Source organism: Chroicocephalus ridibundus, chromosome 29, assembly GCF_963924245.1.
Source record: "Chroicocephalus ridibundus chromosome 29, bChrRid1.1, whole genome shotgun sequence".
NCBI classification, from domain to species: domain Eukaryota; kingdom Metazoa; phylum Chordata; class Aves; order Charadriiformes; family Laridae; genus Chroicocephalus; species Chroicocephalus ridibundus.
The window spans coordinates 105,697-123,655 of NC_086312.1; the positions used below are offsets into that span (position 1 = coordinate 105,697).

The 17,959-nt window shown below is 50.9% G+C and overlaps 1 protein-coding gene across 1 annotated transcript; it reads left to right on the forward strand.

Annotated features, from left to right (window-relative positions):
- The first annotated feature begins 1,679 nt into the window (after positions 1-1,679).
- On the forward strand, positions 1,680-17,883 carry AKAP8L (A-kinase anchoring protein 8 like). The gene is made up of 13 exons (XM_063319012.1): positions 1,680-1,792; positions 3,171-3,203; positions 4,362-4,602; positions 6,683-7,151; positions 7,592-7,715; positions 7,880-7,935; positions 8,592-8,628; positions 9,936-10,044; positions 10,386-10,527; positions 10,951-11,056; positions 11,310-11,440; positions 12,251-12,346; positions 13,335-17,883. The coding sequence occupies exons 1-13, from the start codon at positions 1,780-1,782 to the stop codon at positions 13,827-13,829; spliced, it is 2,052 nt and encodes a 683-aa protein (XP_063175082.1). The 5' UTR covers positions 1,680-1,779; the 3' UTR covers positions 13,830-17,883.
- Positions 17,884-17,959: the final 76 nt, after the last annotated feature.

Here is a 17,959-nt window from a genome sequence, read left to right on the forward strand (position 1 = left end):
TTCTTTTTTTTTTTTTATTTCCAAATATTTTTTTTTTTGGGGGGGGTGGGGGTGGGGAGGTGTATTCTGTTGTTTCTTGTACCCGGGAATATGGGACGATGGATTAAATTCTTCTGGAAATGAAGCCGGGGGGAGAGCGGAGTCTCTGGATACCCGGAATTATGGGATGGGGGCGGGATAGGGGGTCCCCAGGGGTGTGGGGACACGGTTTTTGGGGGGGGATTGGGGTGGTTTTAGGGCTCCCCTGGTCAGGAAGCGGCCTCAGGTGCTGGGATTTGGGGACAGTGGGGACAGGATGTGGCCCTGTGTCCTGGGAAAAGGGGACGGTGGGGTCAGGATGAGGCCGTGTCCCCATGGAAAAGGGGACACCAGGGTCAAGATGTGGCCCTGTCCTGGGATTTGGGGACACCGGGGTCAGGATGTGACCTGGGCCCCTGGAAAAGGGGACCTTGGGGTCAGGCTGATGCCACGTCTCATGGACGTTGGGACCACGGTGTGGCCGTGACCTGGGGAATGGGGACACCGGGGTCAGGATGTGGCTCCGTGTCCTGGGAAAAGGAGACAGTGGGGTCACGGTGTGGCCTCGATCCCATGGAAAAGGGGACACGGGGGTCAGGACGTGGCCGTGTCTCACGGGCACTGTGACCCTGACATGGCTGCGTCCTGGGGAAGGGGCACATGGGGGTCAGGGTGTGGCCTCTTGTCCTGGGATTTGGGGACAGCAGCGTCAGGATGTCCTGGGATTTGGGGACACCAGGATTGGGATGAGGCCATGTCCCCAGAGAAAAGGGATACGAGGGCTGTGACGTGGCCGTGTCCCAGGGATGGGGGACACGGGGGTCAGGATGTGGCCTTGACCCCCGAGAATGGGGACGGGGGGGTCAGGATGAGGTCATGTCCTGGGATTTGGGGACACTGGAGTCGGGATGTGACCTTGACCCCTGGGAAAAGGGACACTGCCGTCAGGCTGAGGCTGTGTCCCCAGGGAAAAGGGACAGGAGGGCTGTGACAGGGCCGTGTCCCCAGGGATGGGGGACACCGGGGTCGCGGTGTGGCCCCTTGGCCTGGGATTTGGGGACACCGGGGTCAGGATGTGACCTTGGCCCCTGGGAAAGGGGACACCGGGGTCAGGCTGAGGCCCCGCCCCTGCCACCCCCGCCCCTCACCACAGCCCCCCCCACGGGTGACACGAGTGGGGGGTTCCCCTTGATCCCATCCCCCCCCCCCCAGCCCGTGTCCCCCTCTCATGCGCGCGCCGGGGGGGGTGACGGCCACGCGTGTGCGCAGGGTCACGGGTGGGGCGCGCGCGAGTGTGTGTCCCTGGTGGGGGCGGAGCCTGCGCGGACGCAGCCAATAGCATCGGGCGGCGCGGCGCGGGGAGGCGGGGCCCGAGGCAGGTGTGCCGCGCCATTGGCGCAAGCGGGGTCAGCCCGCCCCCCCCGAGCCGGCCAATCAGAGAGCAGAGCGGTAGTAGCCACGCCTCCTTGCCAGGCGACAGCCGCGCCGGCCAATCAGCGCTCGGCCTTGCGGGTCCCATTGAGCGAGGAGCCCGCCGCGCCGCGATTGACACCTGCACCCGCCAACCGCCGCGGGGGCCGCCCTGTGGGAGGTGACGGGGGGAGGTCGGACCAATAGCGGCGGGGCGCGAGGGGGGCCGCCGGCCAATGAGAGTGGGGGAGGCGGAGCGGCGCGGCCAATGGGGTGGGGAGGCGGGGCTCGCGCGCCGCCGTTACCGTCTCGCGCAGGAGGAGGTGGCGGGCGGGCGGCGGCGCCGCCATCATGAGTTACTCAGGTGAGGGGCGGCGGCGCAAGATGGCGGCGGGGGGCGGCCCCGCGGTGGGGAGCCGGGATCCGGGACCGCCGCCGCTCCCCGGGGGCGGTCGTGAGGTGGCGGGGAAGAGGGAGAGGCCGGGGCCACTGCGGCCGGGCGGCGGCAGCGCTCTGTCTCCTCTCAGGGGCCCGCCCGGCCTCGCCCCGTCCCCCTGTCAGCGGGGCCTTAGGGCCGGGGGGGCGGCTCCGCCTCAGAACCCCGCTGTGGCCTCGGCCCCGGTGCTCCCCGGGGGGCAGGGGGAGCTTCCAGCCTCGGTACGGGTGGTGGGGGAGAAGGGAGCGAGCCAGGCTCTATTTCTGACAGAAAAAATGATTTATTCTTTCATCCAGCTTAATTAGGTGCTCTCTGATTGCTGCCTGGCGGCGGCAGCTGACAGGAATCCCTCATCCTCCCTCGGGTTATGGCTGGAACTCGCCTCCTCACCTAATTTAGTGGCGGTTTTGCCTTTATTTTCCTTTTAATCTTGACGGTTTTATTCCTTTGCTGGCTCCTGGAGTGGCATCTTGCCTCACCTGTGGAGCCGGGTGGGTGTAGGAAGCGATTTGTCACAATATTCACTGTCAGCTGTTTTGGCTGGAAGTGGCTGTCACTGGGGAGAGGAAAAAAAGAAAAAATAAAATTAATAAATTACCTTTTATCTGTGAAGAGGGGTTTCTAATTAAGGTTGAAGTCGTAACAAGTATCTGTAAGGTACCATTGCTTTCCCATAGCATGTGTATAGATAATGAAGGGGGGCTGTGTGCATACGTACCCTGGTTAATGAGGCTGTAATTGCTTTGAACATTAATGTTGGGGTAACGGTTTTTCAACGGGATGTCAGTGTCCCGGCTGGGGCTCTTCCGGACAACGTCTTCCCATCCCCGTATCTCCATCTTCGGCTGGTTTCCTGCAAGGGCAAAGTGCAGCGATGCCGTCGAGATCCATTTTGCCCCAAAGGGCGTCTGAATGTCAGTCCCGGGAGGCTGCAGGTTGGGATTAAAACTTCCCCGATGTGTCCCGATTCCCCCTTTTTTTAGGCATTAGTCGGAGCAGGTTTTATTCCGTGTGAGATCCCTCTCGCTTCGCCTCTGCTCCCAAAATACTCAGTTGGTGAAATTGTTAGCGGGAGCTCAGCTTGAAACTAAAACCTGATTTTGTGTAAGAGCAAAGGATTTGGGTCTGGCAGGGGCGTGTCACTGCTGGGGCGACGTTAAGGTCCGATTTCTTTACTATTTGGTGCAAGACTCCTGGATTATTGGGGGTGTCGCTCCGTTTTGACGCTGGGTAACGAGAATCTCTTCAGCTGCGAGTGCCACACTAACGATAAACTCATCTCTAATTGCTTTTTGCTCTTTTCTAGGTTATGGAGACTGGAACTCTGGGACGAACAGAGGCAAGTACAGTTAAAAACTGGAGTAATTTTCTGGCAGATTGGTTTATTACCTTCCACTTCAGATCCGTTTCCTGAGCCTGAGGGAGATGCTCCGAGGTCGGTGACGACCCACCGCCACAGCACAGACCCCATGCAGCCTCTTACTGACAATTTTCTTCTTTTATTTTAAAAATTCATGTTGAAGCCAACCGAAAACTTTGTTGCTGTAAACAGTTGCGCAGGAAAACTGTTTGAAACAGAATATTTGGGGTTTGGGGTTGTTTTCCCCTAAAAATCCCCTTTGTTGCTGTAAATGGTTACACAGAAAAACTTCGTGAAGCAGAATAATTGGGTCTTGGGGTTCTTTTCCCCTAAAAGAATCCTTTTGCTTCTTGGAAAAGAAGTCAGTGCAGGCGACGATATAAACTGAGTCTCGGGGAGACAGCAGAAATACAAATTCCCTCTCCGCATGTGCCAGCAGCCAAATAAAAGGGCTGAGGGGAGAAAAACCTAAATTTTAAGCCTCGGCAGGCTTTTCATTGGCTTTGAGCGTTATTTCTAAGGTGGGGTTTTCTCCTGTTTATAACAGTTTTGGCTTCTTTAGCGAGAGGAGATATCACACTTCCTGGTATAAAAAGTGTGGGAAACGCTAAGCTGAAAGGGTTTTTGCTTTCAGTGCTCGGTTGTGTCTTTGAAGAGGACGGGTACGTGCTCTAGTGTCATCCCTTTGGATTTAAGGGGTTGTAAAGCAGCTTATATATGTCCCGGTGAAGGTAACTGCATTCCTCTGGCTACCGACAGCTCTGTATCAAACTAAAAACCAGCTTAAAATGGTTCTTCGATATCTCAGTGTTAACCCAAACCAGGTTTTTATGGAGGCTCTGCCTTGGCCGGGTTTATTCCTCCCCGGAGCAGGTTAGATGGAGGAAGCTGCGGGCTGTGGCTGTGTTTTATGGGACTTATATGAGCAAATTGTTCCCTTAAACCTTTGTGAGCTCAACAGTTCAAAGTTTATAGGTGGCTTAAATAGAAATTTGAGCTTTTTTTTTTATTATTATTTTAACTCCCTGTGGAGATTGCTTGGGGCATCTCAATTTGAATTAAAATATTCGCGAAGCCAGATAACTGGAAATAAACCCAGGTCTTTTTCTTTTTTTTTTTTTTTTTTTGTTATTCCAGGTTATGAGGGATACAGTTACGGCTATGGATACGGCCAGGATAATTCGGGGAATTACGGATATGGCATGGCCACATCCAACTCCTGGGAAATGGCCAATTCGGACGTTGACATGAACCCCGATGGTTCGGGCGGGGGCAACGCCGACGCTGTCATCGCGAAAATGAACCAGCGCTTAGACATGGTGTCGCACATGGACGCGGACACGATGCAAGGAGGACACTACGGGTCTGGCGGAGACAGGTGAGTGCTGGGCATGAGGTGAGGAGACGCCATAACGATCTGCTGCTTGTTGAGGGTCGTTGCTGCTCGGTTTGTCCCTCACTGGTCTCATTCTTGCCTTTTCTCGTATCATGACTCAAGTGAACGCCCAGAGCTGGCTCAGTCGCCCTCCTCTCATCTGCTGTAACTGTAAAACAGGATTTTACACTCACTTTTCATCTGTGTCTTGCAAAAGAAATCCAAATTTGAGACTTAGAGCGCAGCATTTCCAGCTGTGGCTGAAACTTGGGGTTCTTCAGTAAAATAATAATTGCAAGGAACGTTCTCGTGAGCTTCATTCTGTACTTCTAGAGAAGTACCAAGGAAAACAACGCACTATTTCATGCTTAATCTGAGTTAAAATTACTAATTTTGATTAATAGACTGACTGCTGCTGCTGCAAGTGAGAGCTTTGTAGCCAGAGTCACAACGGATGCTCAGCTCTACGACACAGTCAGCTCCTCGCTGATCTTTATTAATGTTTTCTTTCCCCAAAGACTTCTTATTTATTACCGTGCAGTGTGAGTTTTGAGCTAGGACTTGGTATGTCTGCAGGGTGATGACTTACTCCCAGTTTTTAATGCCTTAAACAAATAAAAGTATGTTGGACAAAGCAAAATTCAGGAGGAAATACTGATAAATGTGATGTGAATGTTTTCTACTCCGCTCCTACGCTTCCAGAAGAGTAAAGCTCCTACGAAATGATGTGTCTGCTTCTCCTACGAAGTGATACATCTGTAATATTATATTAAATAGATTTGTTTTCATTGCTCGCTTGGTTTAACCGGGCTGGAAGGGGATCGCCGAATCATTCCCCGGATCCTTGTCCCTTCAAACATCGTTTTGGGCTTCTCCACTTCGATCTCATGCGCCGGTGGTCACAGACACGCTGCGGTGTGTTTCCCCTGCTTCCAGTTGGGAATGGGATAGGTTTTATTAAAAGGCAAAAAAATTCCCGCTCTGTGCAAGAAATAAGGAGAAATGTGGTAAGAGGAAGATAAATCACTTGGAGAACGTCAGCTCCGGGATATCGTGGAGCAGAAAAGGAGCTGCTCAGCCTTCAGCTGCTCCGGCTGACGCGTAACCGGACACTGGCAGCTCCTCCATCAGTGCCTGACCTGATTTTGTAGCCCCAACGTCTCTCCTTGTATGCGCCGAGTGGCTTTCTGATGACCTTGGAGCCGGGATAACATCTTTTTGCCCCCGATAATTCCTATCTCCGTGCTCTGGAGGCCTCGCTGTAAAGCACGGCAGCGAGGGGTCATGCTTTGACGAGGCTCGTTAGTTCGGCGTCACGATCTTTTCTTGAGCACTGGCTTTCCTCCTCGCCTGCCTTGTCACTGAAAGCACTGCCGGCGAGCATAGGAAACCTTAAATTCTAGTACAAAGTGTTTTAGTATTGCAAAATATAAAGTTAAAAATCCTCCATGGCCTTATTTCCAAGAGGAGAACATGGATTTAAATCAGTTGGGACACACATTGGCTTTGCAGTTGGGGAAAACAGTCTCTTTGTGGATGTATTACGTATGGGGAGCGAGGAAGGATGGGTCTGGATTAGGTCTTTGGTTGTGCCAAGGTGTTCCTTGAGTAGCTGAGGAGTGAGTCGCGCTGTTTCTGGAAGTATTTCTGGATAAGGTGGAGCTTGTCATGAGGACGAGCAGCTCTTGGTTTGCTTTGGCTGCTCCTAAAGCTCATTTGGAAGCAGGGGCAAAGCGATGACCCCCAGCCTCAACTGCTGAAGGAACTTTTTGCTCAACTTCTTTATTCTTTTAAAATATTTTGGTAATTCTGGGAGATGTGGATGGTTTGAGGGACTCCCTGTCATCAGGGTTTTCCTGTGTCTAAAGGGTTCCTCCCGCCCTGGAACTGAAACCTTGATGCTCTGTCACCAGCTTTTGCTGTCCCTGTCCTACCACGCAGTGAACTATGTCCCGTGTTGCATGACCCATCTGTCGATTGAAAAATAAGCCCAAAAATAAGCCTGAAAACTTGTTTTGAAGGGTTTTGCTTAACCTCTGCTGCCGTTTCTCAGTGGTGTCTCTTGCTGCCGCGTCTCTTGCAGGTACGACTCGTATGAATCCTACGACTCGAGGTCTTCGATGAACGACCGCGACATGTATCGATCCGGCTACGATTACAATGAGTCCGAACACGACAACGATAACGCCTACGAAGGTCACTACGACAACTTTTACGGGAACCGCCGGGATCAATACCAGAACAGAGCACGGGATAACTTCGGTCAACGGGGTCAAAATTGGGGTAGAGACGGACGCAATAACAGACCCATGGCGTCTTCCTATCCCGGGCGCATGGGTGGACAGTGGAACGAGCCTCCGCAATCGATGGGATCTCGAGGTCTCGGTCCCCATGGCTCCTCCAGGCTCCCTTCCCTCTTCTCCCACAACATTATCCCAGAACTCAGCATGTTCCAGGGAATGCGAGGCTTTTCGGGAAATATGCGGTACGGAGGAGGAATGATGAAACAACGAATGAGGAGAAACTGGAAAATGTGGGACTCGGATTTTAAAGTAAGTACTTGCGTGATACCCTGCTCAGCTGGGGTAGAGACTTATGTCCCAACAGACCCTCGTGTTCTGCTGCAAAGGGCTCCAAAACACACTCTGGGAAGCAAAAATACATAATTCTGGCTGTTATTGGCTTTGTAGCATCTTTTCTCCTCAGCAGACAGAAGAGGCTGCGCTCAGTTGTGCAGCAGTGTTGATATATGGGATGTTTTAATCCTAAAAACTTTGGGTTTTGAAGGTAGGAGGGTATCGTGATCCTTCACGGCTTAATTCCGTACATTACAGGATAGAGGTGTGGTGGATTATGTCCTTCCCGTCAACTCTGCCTGTCAGAAACTGAATGCAGGAAGCTTAACTGGCTAAAAATGAGTACAATAAGACATTGCTGGCTGCAGAGGGCAGCTGCTCATATTGCCGGGATTAACCTTTCTCTTCTCTCGCAGCCCCAGAAAAAGAAAATCAAAAAAGATCCCACTGCGAAGAAGCGGAAGCAAACGAACAGCTCGGATGAACCGGACAGCAAGGCGGCCAAGACAGACGGCTCCGATAACTCCGACTCTGACAACGGTAAGAGCGGAGTGGCTTTGCGGCGCGTTCGGTCGCGGTATAAAGCTGCTGTTCTCTTTATTTCCATCGGTCATTGTGCTTTGCCGCGTGTTTAACGTGGTGGCAAATCTGTCGGTGTCAATCCGGGTTACTTGTCTTGATACTGACTGTGTTGTTTGTTTCAGAGGAGGGAACGGAAGGAGAATCGGGAGAAAAAGAGGAGAAAGAGGGCTCCAGAGGCGTAAGTAACTCCTGAAAACTACTTTATCGTGATAAAAAGCTGTAGCTCTGCTTAGAGGTGCTGGAGCTGGTGAGGGTAGATCCCCGATTCCCACATTATTCCCAAACTGAGTCAGGCGCAGAGACTCGGATGAGTAGAGGGGAGAGGATGGCAGTAAAATGCTCTGTGGAGGGAAACGTGGATGCTACCGGGGCTTGCCAGCTACACCCACCGGCTGCGGTGTCGCTGCGAGATGCTTTATGGTGTCGAAACGCAGTAAAAACACCCATGTGCAACGAGCTTCAAGTGGGGGGGGGAGGGGAACAAAAAAGTCAATTTCCTGCAATGTGGGGAATCCCAGAGCGTGGGATTACATTGTCTCGCTCTAGTCGGGGACTGAAGGGACTCCTCTACTGCCACCTCTCAACGTGGTGGAGGGAGATCTCTCTCGGAAATAGGACCTGCGGGTGTTGAGAAGCATCTCCTGCCTAGTGAGCACCACGCTGGAGTTCTCCAAGCGTGCAGTGGCCGGATCCAGTGGAGACGTCGCTCCTCCGTGCAGTGCTTTGAGTGCCTGGGGAGGGTTTGAGAGGCTGGGGAAGATGCTGAACCAGTCTCCAGACGTTCACTCTCTCTAGGGGGTTTTAACTTGCCGATGTTGCATTTTTTTTTTTTAGGAGGGGGAAGACGAAGAAGGAAAAGATTCAGAGAAAGGTGAGTTGGGCTGTGCAATGATTCGTTTGCGCTGCGAAGCTCTGCGTGGAGCGTAACCCCCTTCCAGTCAAGGGCTCCGATGTGGCCAGAAGAGAGGTTTTCAATTAAATCCGATGGGTTTTCAGGCTCCTCCGGTTCTTAGAATCCGTTTGTCTTGTGGCTTCGCTGTCCCTTCTGGTTCGTTGCGTCTTGGTGACCTGAGCTAAACCTCTGCACCTTCTCCATGGAGGGTGATTTGGCCTCTGCGCGTGTCCCCGAGTCCCCTGGGGACGCCGGTCTGGTGCTGTGGTAGATATCAGAGGTGGGGTCCTACAAGCGAGAGCAGTCGAGGCTCTGGCGTTGCGAGGCTCCGGTGGGATTTTATTGCTGAGAGAAACTGGGGGGGGGCCCTTCCCAGGGCATGGATTCACTTGTTCCTCAGGATGAGACCTGTCAGATCTCCGCTGCTGGGGGGACAGGGGACTAGCTCAGCTGTAATGTCTGCATTTAGTCAGACGAATCCCATCCTTTGTGTCTGCTCAGGGATAAGGAAATGCTGTAAAAGCCCTGCTAGGGAGGAGCTGGATCCCTTGGTCAAGGTAGGTTGGTGAAGCTGCTAACCTGGGGCTTAGGGAACCAGATTTAATTTCCCCGCTCTGCCGTAGATTTGACTTTGGGTAAGTTGTTTGGGCTGGAGCTTCCCGCATTGGAGAGATTGGGACCAGTCAGAGAAGCACCGCGATACCCTAAGGGAGCGTAGAGAAGCAGGAGGGCTGGAAAGAAACCTCATCGCACCCGTGGGCAGCGTAAACTCGATCCCGGGATGCGCCCGCACAGAGAAGGAGCTTTTCTGTCCCCAAAAGAAGTGCTGTAAATTCATCCCCCTTACCCAAACCTTATTGCGGTGCCAGTGTTCGCTTTGAGGCTGAACAAATCAGAGCGGGCGGTACTTAGAAAAAAAAAAAATCAAACCCATAACTAATTAATACTTAAAACCTCACAAAACCAGTACTAGCAAACAGTAATTAAAATAAAGAGCTGTGAAACCGCGTTAGCCTTTTTGCCATGGTTCTCCCCTCTGTCCCCCGCCCCCAAGCCTGTCCCAGCACAGTTTTTCTCGGAAAAAGGTTATTTGGGGTGGACGGCACTATTGCGTAAACCGGAGGTTTATCCGTAGTTGGCCGGTGGGAGCAGCTTCTTGACTCAACGTCGTCTGTAGGTCGTGCGGGTTGGTCGGGCTGACGACTAAACTTGTCTAGGGAAATTCTCTTTAATCAGGTGGTGTCCTCAAGTAGTGCCCTGAAATCCAACCTGCTTTAAACACTTAGGTGCTTTAACAATTCAAGAAGAGATCAGTCAAATCAAACGCAAATTGCAGGCGGGCAAGAAAACCCAAGAGAGGCAAAAGAAGAGGCATCGGGATCGCATGGTAGAAAGGTAATGTCTCCTATTTTATTTTATTTTATTTCTTTAGTGTTGTTGTACTGTAGTACTCGCAGTTGGGGTCTGGCGTTCTGTGCCGTTGTCCCAGTGCTTTGTCTGTTCCTTGTAGAAGCTGCTTTGCTCTCCTGCCGGTCTCCTTGCTGTCCGTGCTTAAAAGAGAAATAGAAATGGGGAAAAAAAACCTCTAGAAAATGTCCCATAAACGCTGAATTCCATGAGTTTATCAACCCCTTAAGCGGAGTGAGGGAGTAGATCCATTGAGAAAGCGCTGCCGTGTAGAGCTGGAACAGATCGGTTTGAATATCACTTCCCTTTGTCTCCGACTCTCTCAACAGGATCCAGTTTGTTTGTTCATTGTGCAAATATCGGACCTTTTACGATGACGAGATGAACAGTCACCTCGAGAGTAAATTCCATAAGGAACACTTCAAATTTGTCGGAACCAAGTTGCCTCAACAAACAGCTGATTTCCTCCAGGTGAGCCGCTGGGGACCTTTCTGTCCCCTAGGTTTAAGAGAGTTGCATTATTAGTAGTATTAATTATTATTATTTTGGAGATGCTGTAAAGCTCCTAAACTGCCCCTCTAAGTAACTGTTGGAAACTGCTAGAGAAGGTGGAGTAAAGTTGGGCTGAAGCATCAGAGGTGCTACTCCAGCTCTGCTTCAGCTGCCCTCTTCTTTTGAGCGGGTCGCTTAACCTCTGGTCTTACTGGTTGCACTGGTAGAAAATAAAATACTTGCCCACCACGGATTTTGGTGGCCGGAGTGGGTGATTTAAGTGCTGAACCCACAGGACTCGTAGGACTGGAATTTGTACGACTTTTAGGATGAGCAGGCTGGAAATGCACCTAAAAGTGTTGGGGGGGAAAAAAGTTAAATTCCGAATATTTTGCCGCACAGGAATACGTTGCTAATAAAACTAGGAAAACCGAAGAGCGTCGTAAAGCAATTGAAGACATTAATGCGGTGATTCAGCAGATTTATAGGGACCAAGATCTTACGCAAGGTAAGGTTTACTACCCACCTGTGTGCACAAGGTCCTCTGCTGCGTGTAGCTGCTGCCGGGTCAACTCCAGAAATAGTAAAATAGTAAAAATAAGAGCTGGTGGTGGAGGACGGGTTGAGGAGGAGCTGGTGGTGGAGGAAGGCTTGAGGAGGAGGAGCTGGTGGTGGTGGTAGACCTCGAGGGAGTAAAATCCATAACACAGCACAGATCCCCCGGATTATTTTCCGGTTCATACCCTTCTCTTCCTTTCCAGATGTTGGCATGGAGCATTTCATTAAGAAGGTGGAGGCGGCTCACTGCGCTGCCTGCGACCTCTTCATCCCCATGCAGTACGGCATCATCCAGAAACACCTGAAGTCGCTCGACCACAACCACAACCGCCGGGTGAGTGGGCGGCCGGGCACCTCGGGGCTCTTGCAGGCTTCAGCCGCCATAACAGGAGCAGGAATTTGGCTGGGTTTAGTTCACGTGGCTCCTGAAACCAGGGGAGAACTTTTGTTCATCCTCTTCAGTGCTTCTCTCCACGGTCTGCAGTTCACTTTGACATTTTCTGCTGGCGAGTGAGGTCTTAAAGCACGTTCAGCACAGCCTCGGGCCACGCTGAAAATGAGATCTTGTGTCTCTTGCCCCGTTTCTCGCAAAATAAACAGTTTTGTGACTTCCCCGCCTCCACGTACGCGTAGGATGATGTTGTTACAAGCTTTACTATACCCGCAAGCGGTGATCCGAGGTGACGGCTGTCAGACGACAGCTCTTTCTGGGTATAAAATAGCTCTGTCGGCATGCGACTGTAAATCTTGATGCGTTCCCATCTGCGGCGCTCGGCTGCTCAGCCGTCCGTCGCTCCCCGTGCCTCAGCAGAATCGAAACGCATCAAATTTCAACTTCAATCCTCCAAAATTCAAAGCTGAAACAATCCCGCTGGTGGAAATGGGTGAAACAACCCACGCAGCTTTTCCTTGGATGCCTGATACTTACCTTTCCCAAGCACAGAATTTGGGCAATATACAGAAAATCTGCAATTTCTTAAATATCGCTGTGTTGTCACCTACTCAAATACCTAAATGTGCTCTGTGCCGCTGCAGCCTGTCTTCTGATGATGAGATGTGACTAATTACTGGCCTCGTAAGTTAATTCAGAACAAAATCTAAGTGTGATTTTTTTTATTTATTTTTTTTTTGTCCTCTCATACAGGCCATGATGGAGCAGTCCAAGAAATCCTCGCTAGTAGTTGCGAGGAGTATTCTCAACAACAAACTAATCAGTAAGAAACTGGAGCGGTACCTGAAGGTAGGTATTTACGGAGCGGGTTGGTGCGGGGTCAAGCCGGTAGCAACCCTTCCGTGCTGTAGGAATTCTGCGGTAGCTGCCGTTGACTACGGAGGGTGTTTATTAGCTGAAATTTGTGGTGATTTGGGGATGTTTTGAGAATATATTGGATTCCTGGTTGCTGATTATCATAGAATGGTTTACGTTGGAAGGGACCGTAAAGACCCCCCCCCAGGTCCACCCCCTGCCCTGGGCAGGGACACCTCCCACCAGCCCAGGTTGCTCCAAGCCCCGGCCAACCTGGCCTTGAACCCCTCCAGGGATGGGGCAGCCACAGCTTCTCTGGGCAACCTGGGCCAGGGGCTCACCCCCCTCACAGCCAAGAATTTCTTCCCCAGATCTCATCTCAGTCTCCCCTCTTGCAGTTTCAAACCTTTCTGCCTTGTCCCGTGGCTCCTGTTGACTGCTCCTGTTGAGGTTCTCCCCCCCCAACGCCCCCAAGCCCTTCTCCTCAGGGCTGCTCTCCAACCATTCTCCGCCCAGCCTGGATTTGGGCTGGGATTGCCCCAACCCACGAGCAGGACCTTGCACTTGGCCTGGTTGGACCTCACGGGGTTGGCACGGGCCCACCTCCAGCCTGTCCAGGTCCCTCTGGATGGCGTCCCTTCCCTCCAGTGTGTCGCCCCGCCACCCAGCTTGGTCACCAGCAAACTTGCGATGATTACTTCACCTGTCATCTGCCCCCTGTGTTACACCGAACCCTGAGTGAACGGCATGAGTGAGGCCTCCAGCTTAAATTTTGGCCGGCGACCTGACCGTTGGCGCTGTCGCTGCTAATATTAGCGTTGATTTGAGTTCTTGAGATGGCATCTGCTTTCAGGAGCTGCTTTCGGTGCAACAGTTACGCTCAACTTCTTGGGAGGGTTCGCTGGCACGTAGCCGGCATGAATTCCTCAAAGTCGTTAGAGAGAAACTCCCAGCAGACAAATGTTTGCTTTTCTCTTTTCAGGGTGAGAATCCTTTCACGGATGACCCAGAAGAAAAAGAGGAGCATGAGGAAGGAGAAGGCGGAGCCAGTGGAAACGTAGAGGAAGGAACAGCAGAAGGAGCTGATGAAAATAAGGATGAAGAGGAAAATGCGGAAGAAGAGAACCCAGAGGAAGAAAATCCAGAAGAGGAGAATCCAGAGGAGGAAAACTTGGAAGAAGAGAATCCAGAGGAGGAAAATCTAGATGAGGAAAACAAGGATGCCGAGGAGAACCCTGAAGGAGCTGAAAATGAGGGAGAGCGAGAAGAAAGAGGGACAGAAATGGAGGCCCAGCCACAAGCACAACCAGAGGTGGAGCCGGCTGCGGGAAACACGGAGGAGCAGAATTCCCTGCCCACAGAGGAGTCTCTCCCCGAGGAAGAAGAGCAACAGCCTGTAGGAGGCGTGGAGGTGGAAGATGAGGAGGAAGAGAGCGAGGAAGCTGCTGCAGCACAAGAGGACGAGGATGCGGAGTAAACTCTGGATGGGGAAACGGATCTGTAAAAGACCTGACGTATTCTGGTTTTTGGTTTTTTTTTAAAAACATAACTGTATCTGTGAATTTCATAGCACATATTTTGAGTTCTCATTCTACTAAACTCACTTAGGCAGTGGAAGCCTTGACCTGTAAAGTGATTACATTTTTTTTTTTTTTTGAAAAATATAGGGTGGTTGGTTGTTTGGTTGGTTGTTTTTTTTACCAAATCTTCATTTTTAGTAGCTAGGTTTTGTGCGGTCTCTGTTTTTTAGATGGCTTTGTACTAGGAGAATTTCCTTTGAGCATGTGTGCAAACCAGTGCTACTTCACAATCGGGCAAACGAAACTTCTTTTCTTCCCTTCGAATTGAAACTTTTCTATATTTAACAAAAATGTGGTCTGTCCCCTTAGCCTGTCTGTCTGGAAACATCAGAAATTCGGTTCCGGGCTTTTTAATTTCTGCCGTTAAGGTTCTGCATAACTTCCATGTGACTGTAATATCCTCCCTGATGTTTTATTCTTCCCTTTAACGCGGAGCGAAACTTAAGTGGTGTCAACGTTTGTCTTGTTTGTAAAAATGCTTTCATTTTAAAGGTGAATGTTTTGGTGGGTGGAGATAAAAAGGACGATCCTGAGATTACCCTGTGACTCTGCCTGAATTTCTGGTGCCCTGGTAAGGCTTGGGAGAGGTTGGAGGCTTAAAACCGGTCTAAAAACCCTCCGTCTCTGTGCTCTGGTTCGGTATTTAGGGTTCGGTTCCGCTTTCCTCTCTCCAGCGCTGCAGATGGAGCCGACTTCCTCGCCTGCATTAGCAATAAACACTTAGTTGAAGCTGTCAGCGGTTAATCATCGCCTGGAGTATGGATTCTTCTTCCTGAAACAAGGGAGAAATAAGGAAATTAGTTTCCAGAGGTTATTCCTGCTACAGCTGTGAGCTTTCTTGCCGGATGGGTTGATGGATAAAGATGTGTGTAGGCTTGAATCACCGGCGTGAGGGCAAACGCAGTCTTACGAACCTCCAACTCGGTGGAAATTCTTTGTACGAGAGAAGTTTCCCCCAGCGATGCGGGGGCAGAAAGGGAGATTTAAGGATCAACGCGAAGACAAAGCGCTGAGTCTCCTCCCCATCTCAAACCCTTTCCTCCAGCGCGGCTCCCTGATGGCAGCGACCGCCGGATGCTTCTGCCGTGTCTGGGAAGTCTGCAAGCTAATGGGATCGCGGGATGGACGAGAGGAGCTCCGTGAGGGGGAAGATTTCGCCTCCTCCATGCCGGGGACATTTATTATCCATGAAAACACCAAGTTCGGGCCCTGAAGTGTTTATCCTCACCTTTCCCAGCCATGACTCCTCTCTCCTGCCGAAGGACTCAGGTCCTGAAATGTTTACCCTCGCCTTCCTGAGCGGTGAACCCCCTCCCTTCTCCTGCAGACGGACATCTCAAACTCGTCCTGGAAAATTCTTTTCCAAATGGAATTAACACCCTGAGTCACTAAATAGCTTGTGGGCGCTGTAACGAATGTGGCTCCTTCCCTCTCGTGTGGCTTCAGCCTGAGGTTGACCCTGTGAGCTGTTGGGTGTCGGGGACTTCGGCTGCCACTTCCTTCCGCCTTTTTGCATGGATTTAATCCGACGTCTGCCAGTTCTGGGGCGTTTTAGCGTATTAAGTCTGATCCTTGATGTGAGTTTGAGCTCAGAGCGGCGTAATTACCTCTGAGTGCCGTTAGCGGAACGAACTGGGTGCTTCGGAGGATGGTGGTGGCGCTTGAGGGTGACACGGGGGATGATTTTTGAAGGCTGTAAAAGACGAGAGGAGGGTGCGGGGTTAGAAACGCGCCTCGGCAGCGTAATCTTCACACGTTTTTGCTTTGAAGGCAGGCGGGCATTCAGCTAGCCACCATCATCTGTTCAATTTAGCCCGTGCCAAGAAGAGAGTCTTAATTCTGTTGCCTTTTACAGCTGCTGATTTTTTTTCCTCCTTGCTCAGCAGAGCTTTGTGGTGATTTCCAGGTTTCCTCCTGTTTTTCCTCTCTGTAGAAACCCTCAGATGTAGATTTAAGAAGTCTAGATTTAATTAGCTGATCCCATCCTGAGGAAAACAACCGGGCTTGGCTTTGTTGAAGTGTTCAGACCCGTGCTTTGCTTGCGTTTTACCGCATTAAGGATCGATGTTTTAATCAGGGTGGACTTTCAGAAAGGAATACGGGGAAATACCTTTGATTTTAAGGTTTACTTAAGAAAACTGAGCTGCTTTCATTGGGGTAGGCTCTCTGTAACCTTAAATATTGGGTCATGGAGGTGGTGAGATCTCCATCAGCCAGCCATTCTTTTTAAAAACAAACAAAATCCGCCTTTATTTGTAATAGAGCGAGTTACACCTGCCTCAGACTCTCCCCTTTCGCTGTATTTCCTTATTTTCCCCTTTCTGTTGTCCATACTTCTCTTAACACACCATTACGCTGGCTTAGAAAATGAATTTGAAGAAAAGGAACCAGGTTGTGTGTTAAATACGCTGCTTCCCAGCTGGTTTTTTGGGGGAGAAAACTCTTCACCTCCTGGTCAGCAGCAACAGCGGCTTCTCCCGTGCCCTTTCACTCGCTCCAGAAGCGTTGGCATCGATCGAAACATCCGCAGAACTTCCAAGGGAGTGGAGTTTGGGCTGCTTTGCTGCGCCGGTTATCTTTTACCTGTTGGTTTTTTCCACCCACGAGGAGAGAGGAAAAAATCAGGTGTCAGCACGAAAGATCAATTTTGTAATTAATTTCCTTCTTGTGTAATCGGGGCACAGCCCAAGTGAGGTTACCTCGGTGTTCCTGAAGTTGGGGATGGAAGGAACAACTCGCCTCCTCGTAGCAGAATCCAGAAAGTGACATTTTTATCCCTTCAACAGCTGCTGTTCAGGTTGATTAATGGGAAAATTATGCATTTTGGACACTCCCTGGTGCCATTCTGCTGAGCCTTCTACCTTCTGGTGAGGGATTAATCGTAAAGCAGCCCTTCCCTTGGACTCTGAGCTGGGGCAAGGTCTGGCCAAGGAGCGCGTCCTTCTTGAGAGGCAGCTGGTGCTGAGCCTGGATCGCCATCCCTGATGCCATAGCGATGAGGTCAGGGCTCATCCAGCTTCTCGGGAGTGTTTGGGGCTTCACGGTTGCGATGTAGACAGGTCCCGATACACGAAATATCGCTGTGGGGGTGTGTTCTGGGTCAAAATCCTTAAACTGTGAGCACTAAGCATTTCCATATCCGCACTTACATGTAGCGTAAAGGTTTTCATGGCTCCTCTAGGATGCAGGCAGTAAACTCCAGACACCTGACAAGAATTAATTAGTCATGCTAAGTAAAAGCCCTGCTCGAAGCTGAGCAGGATGGACCTCGGTCTGCTGATGATCTGCAGGAACAACCCAAGCACTTCGTCCTCGGGGATGCTGCGGATTCGGAGCACGTGAACGGAGGAGAGGAAATCAGCCGGGAAGGACTCGGAGAAGTCGGCAGGTGCTAAAATCCTTTGGCACCAGCCTCCCTGTAAATGCTTTCCTTGAACAAACTATTTCTTAAGGAAATTGCTGATGAGTAATTGATTGTGTGGAGCTCACCACGGCTCCTCCAAGGGACAGCCTTTAGGATATAGCTGCTAGACGTCCGCCCGCCGCTCCATTTACGCCCGTCACGATGTTTTTTCGGATGCTGCCGCTTTTCCCTAAGGAAAGGTGAGCTCAGTTATTGCTTGGGCTCGCTTCCCTCCACGCTCCATACATCTAGCCCCGTCCTGCGTTGATGTGTTGAAGAACATGCAAGTAAGTGCCACAATTCAAATTTATGCAGCTCAGCATAAATAAGGGTGTTTCATTTATCCCCAGAACACCCTTATGTCGGCAACGGCTACTGCGCTACCCTTGGCAGTGGCCCTGGCTCAGGGGTGGCGGCAGATTTAACTTATATTTTCTGATTGTTCAGCCCAGATCTCAGTTTCTGCTAATGCTCTTGGGTATTTTATTGTATTAGTTAATAACTATAATAATTATCACGTGCAGCACTCTATAAATCCTGCCTGATCACGCCTGTGCCCAGGTCAGCCTGCTTTTTTCCTCCTGTGGAGGAGTATTTTTTTGTAGCACCTCAACAAGAAGGATC

Coding starts and splice junctions, on each gene's coding strand:
- AKAP8L (XM_063319012.1), top strand. Junction 4,603..6,682: donor TACGGGTCTGGCGGAGACAG/GTGAGTGCTGGG, acceptor CGTCTCTTGCAG/GTACGACTCGTATGAATCCT. Junction 12,347..13,334: donor AACTGGAGCGGTACCTGAAG/GTAGGTATTTAC, acceptor TTCTCTTTTCAG/GGTGAGAATCCTTTCACGGA.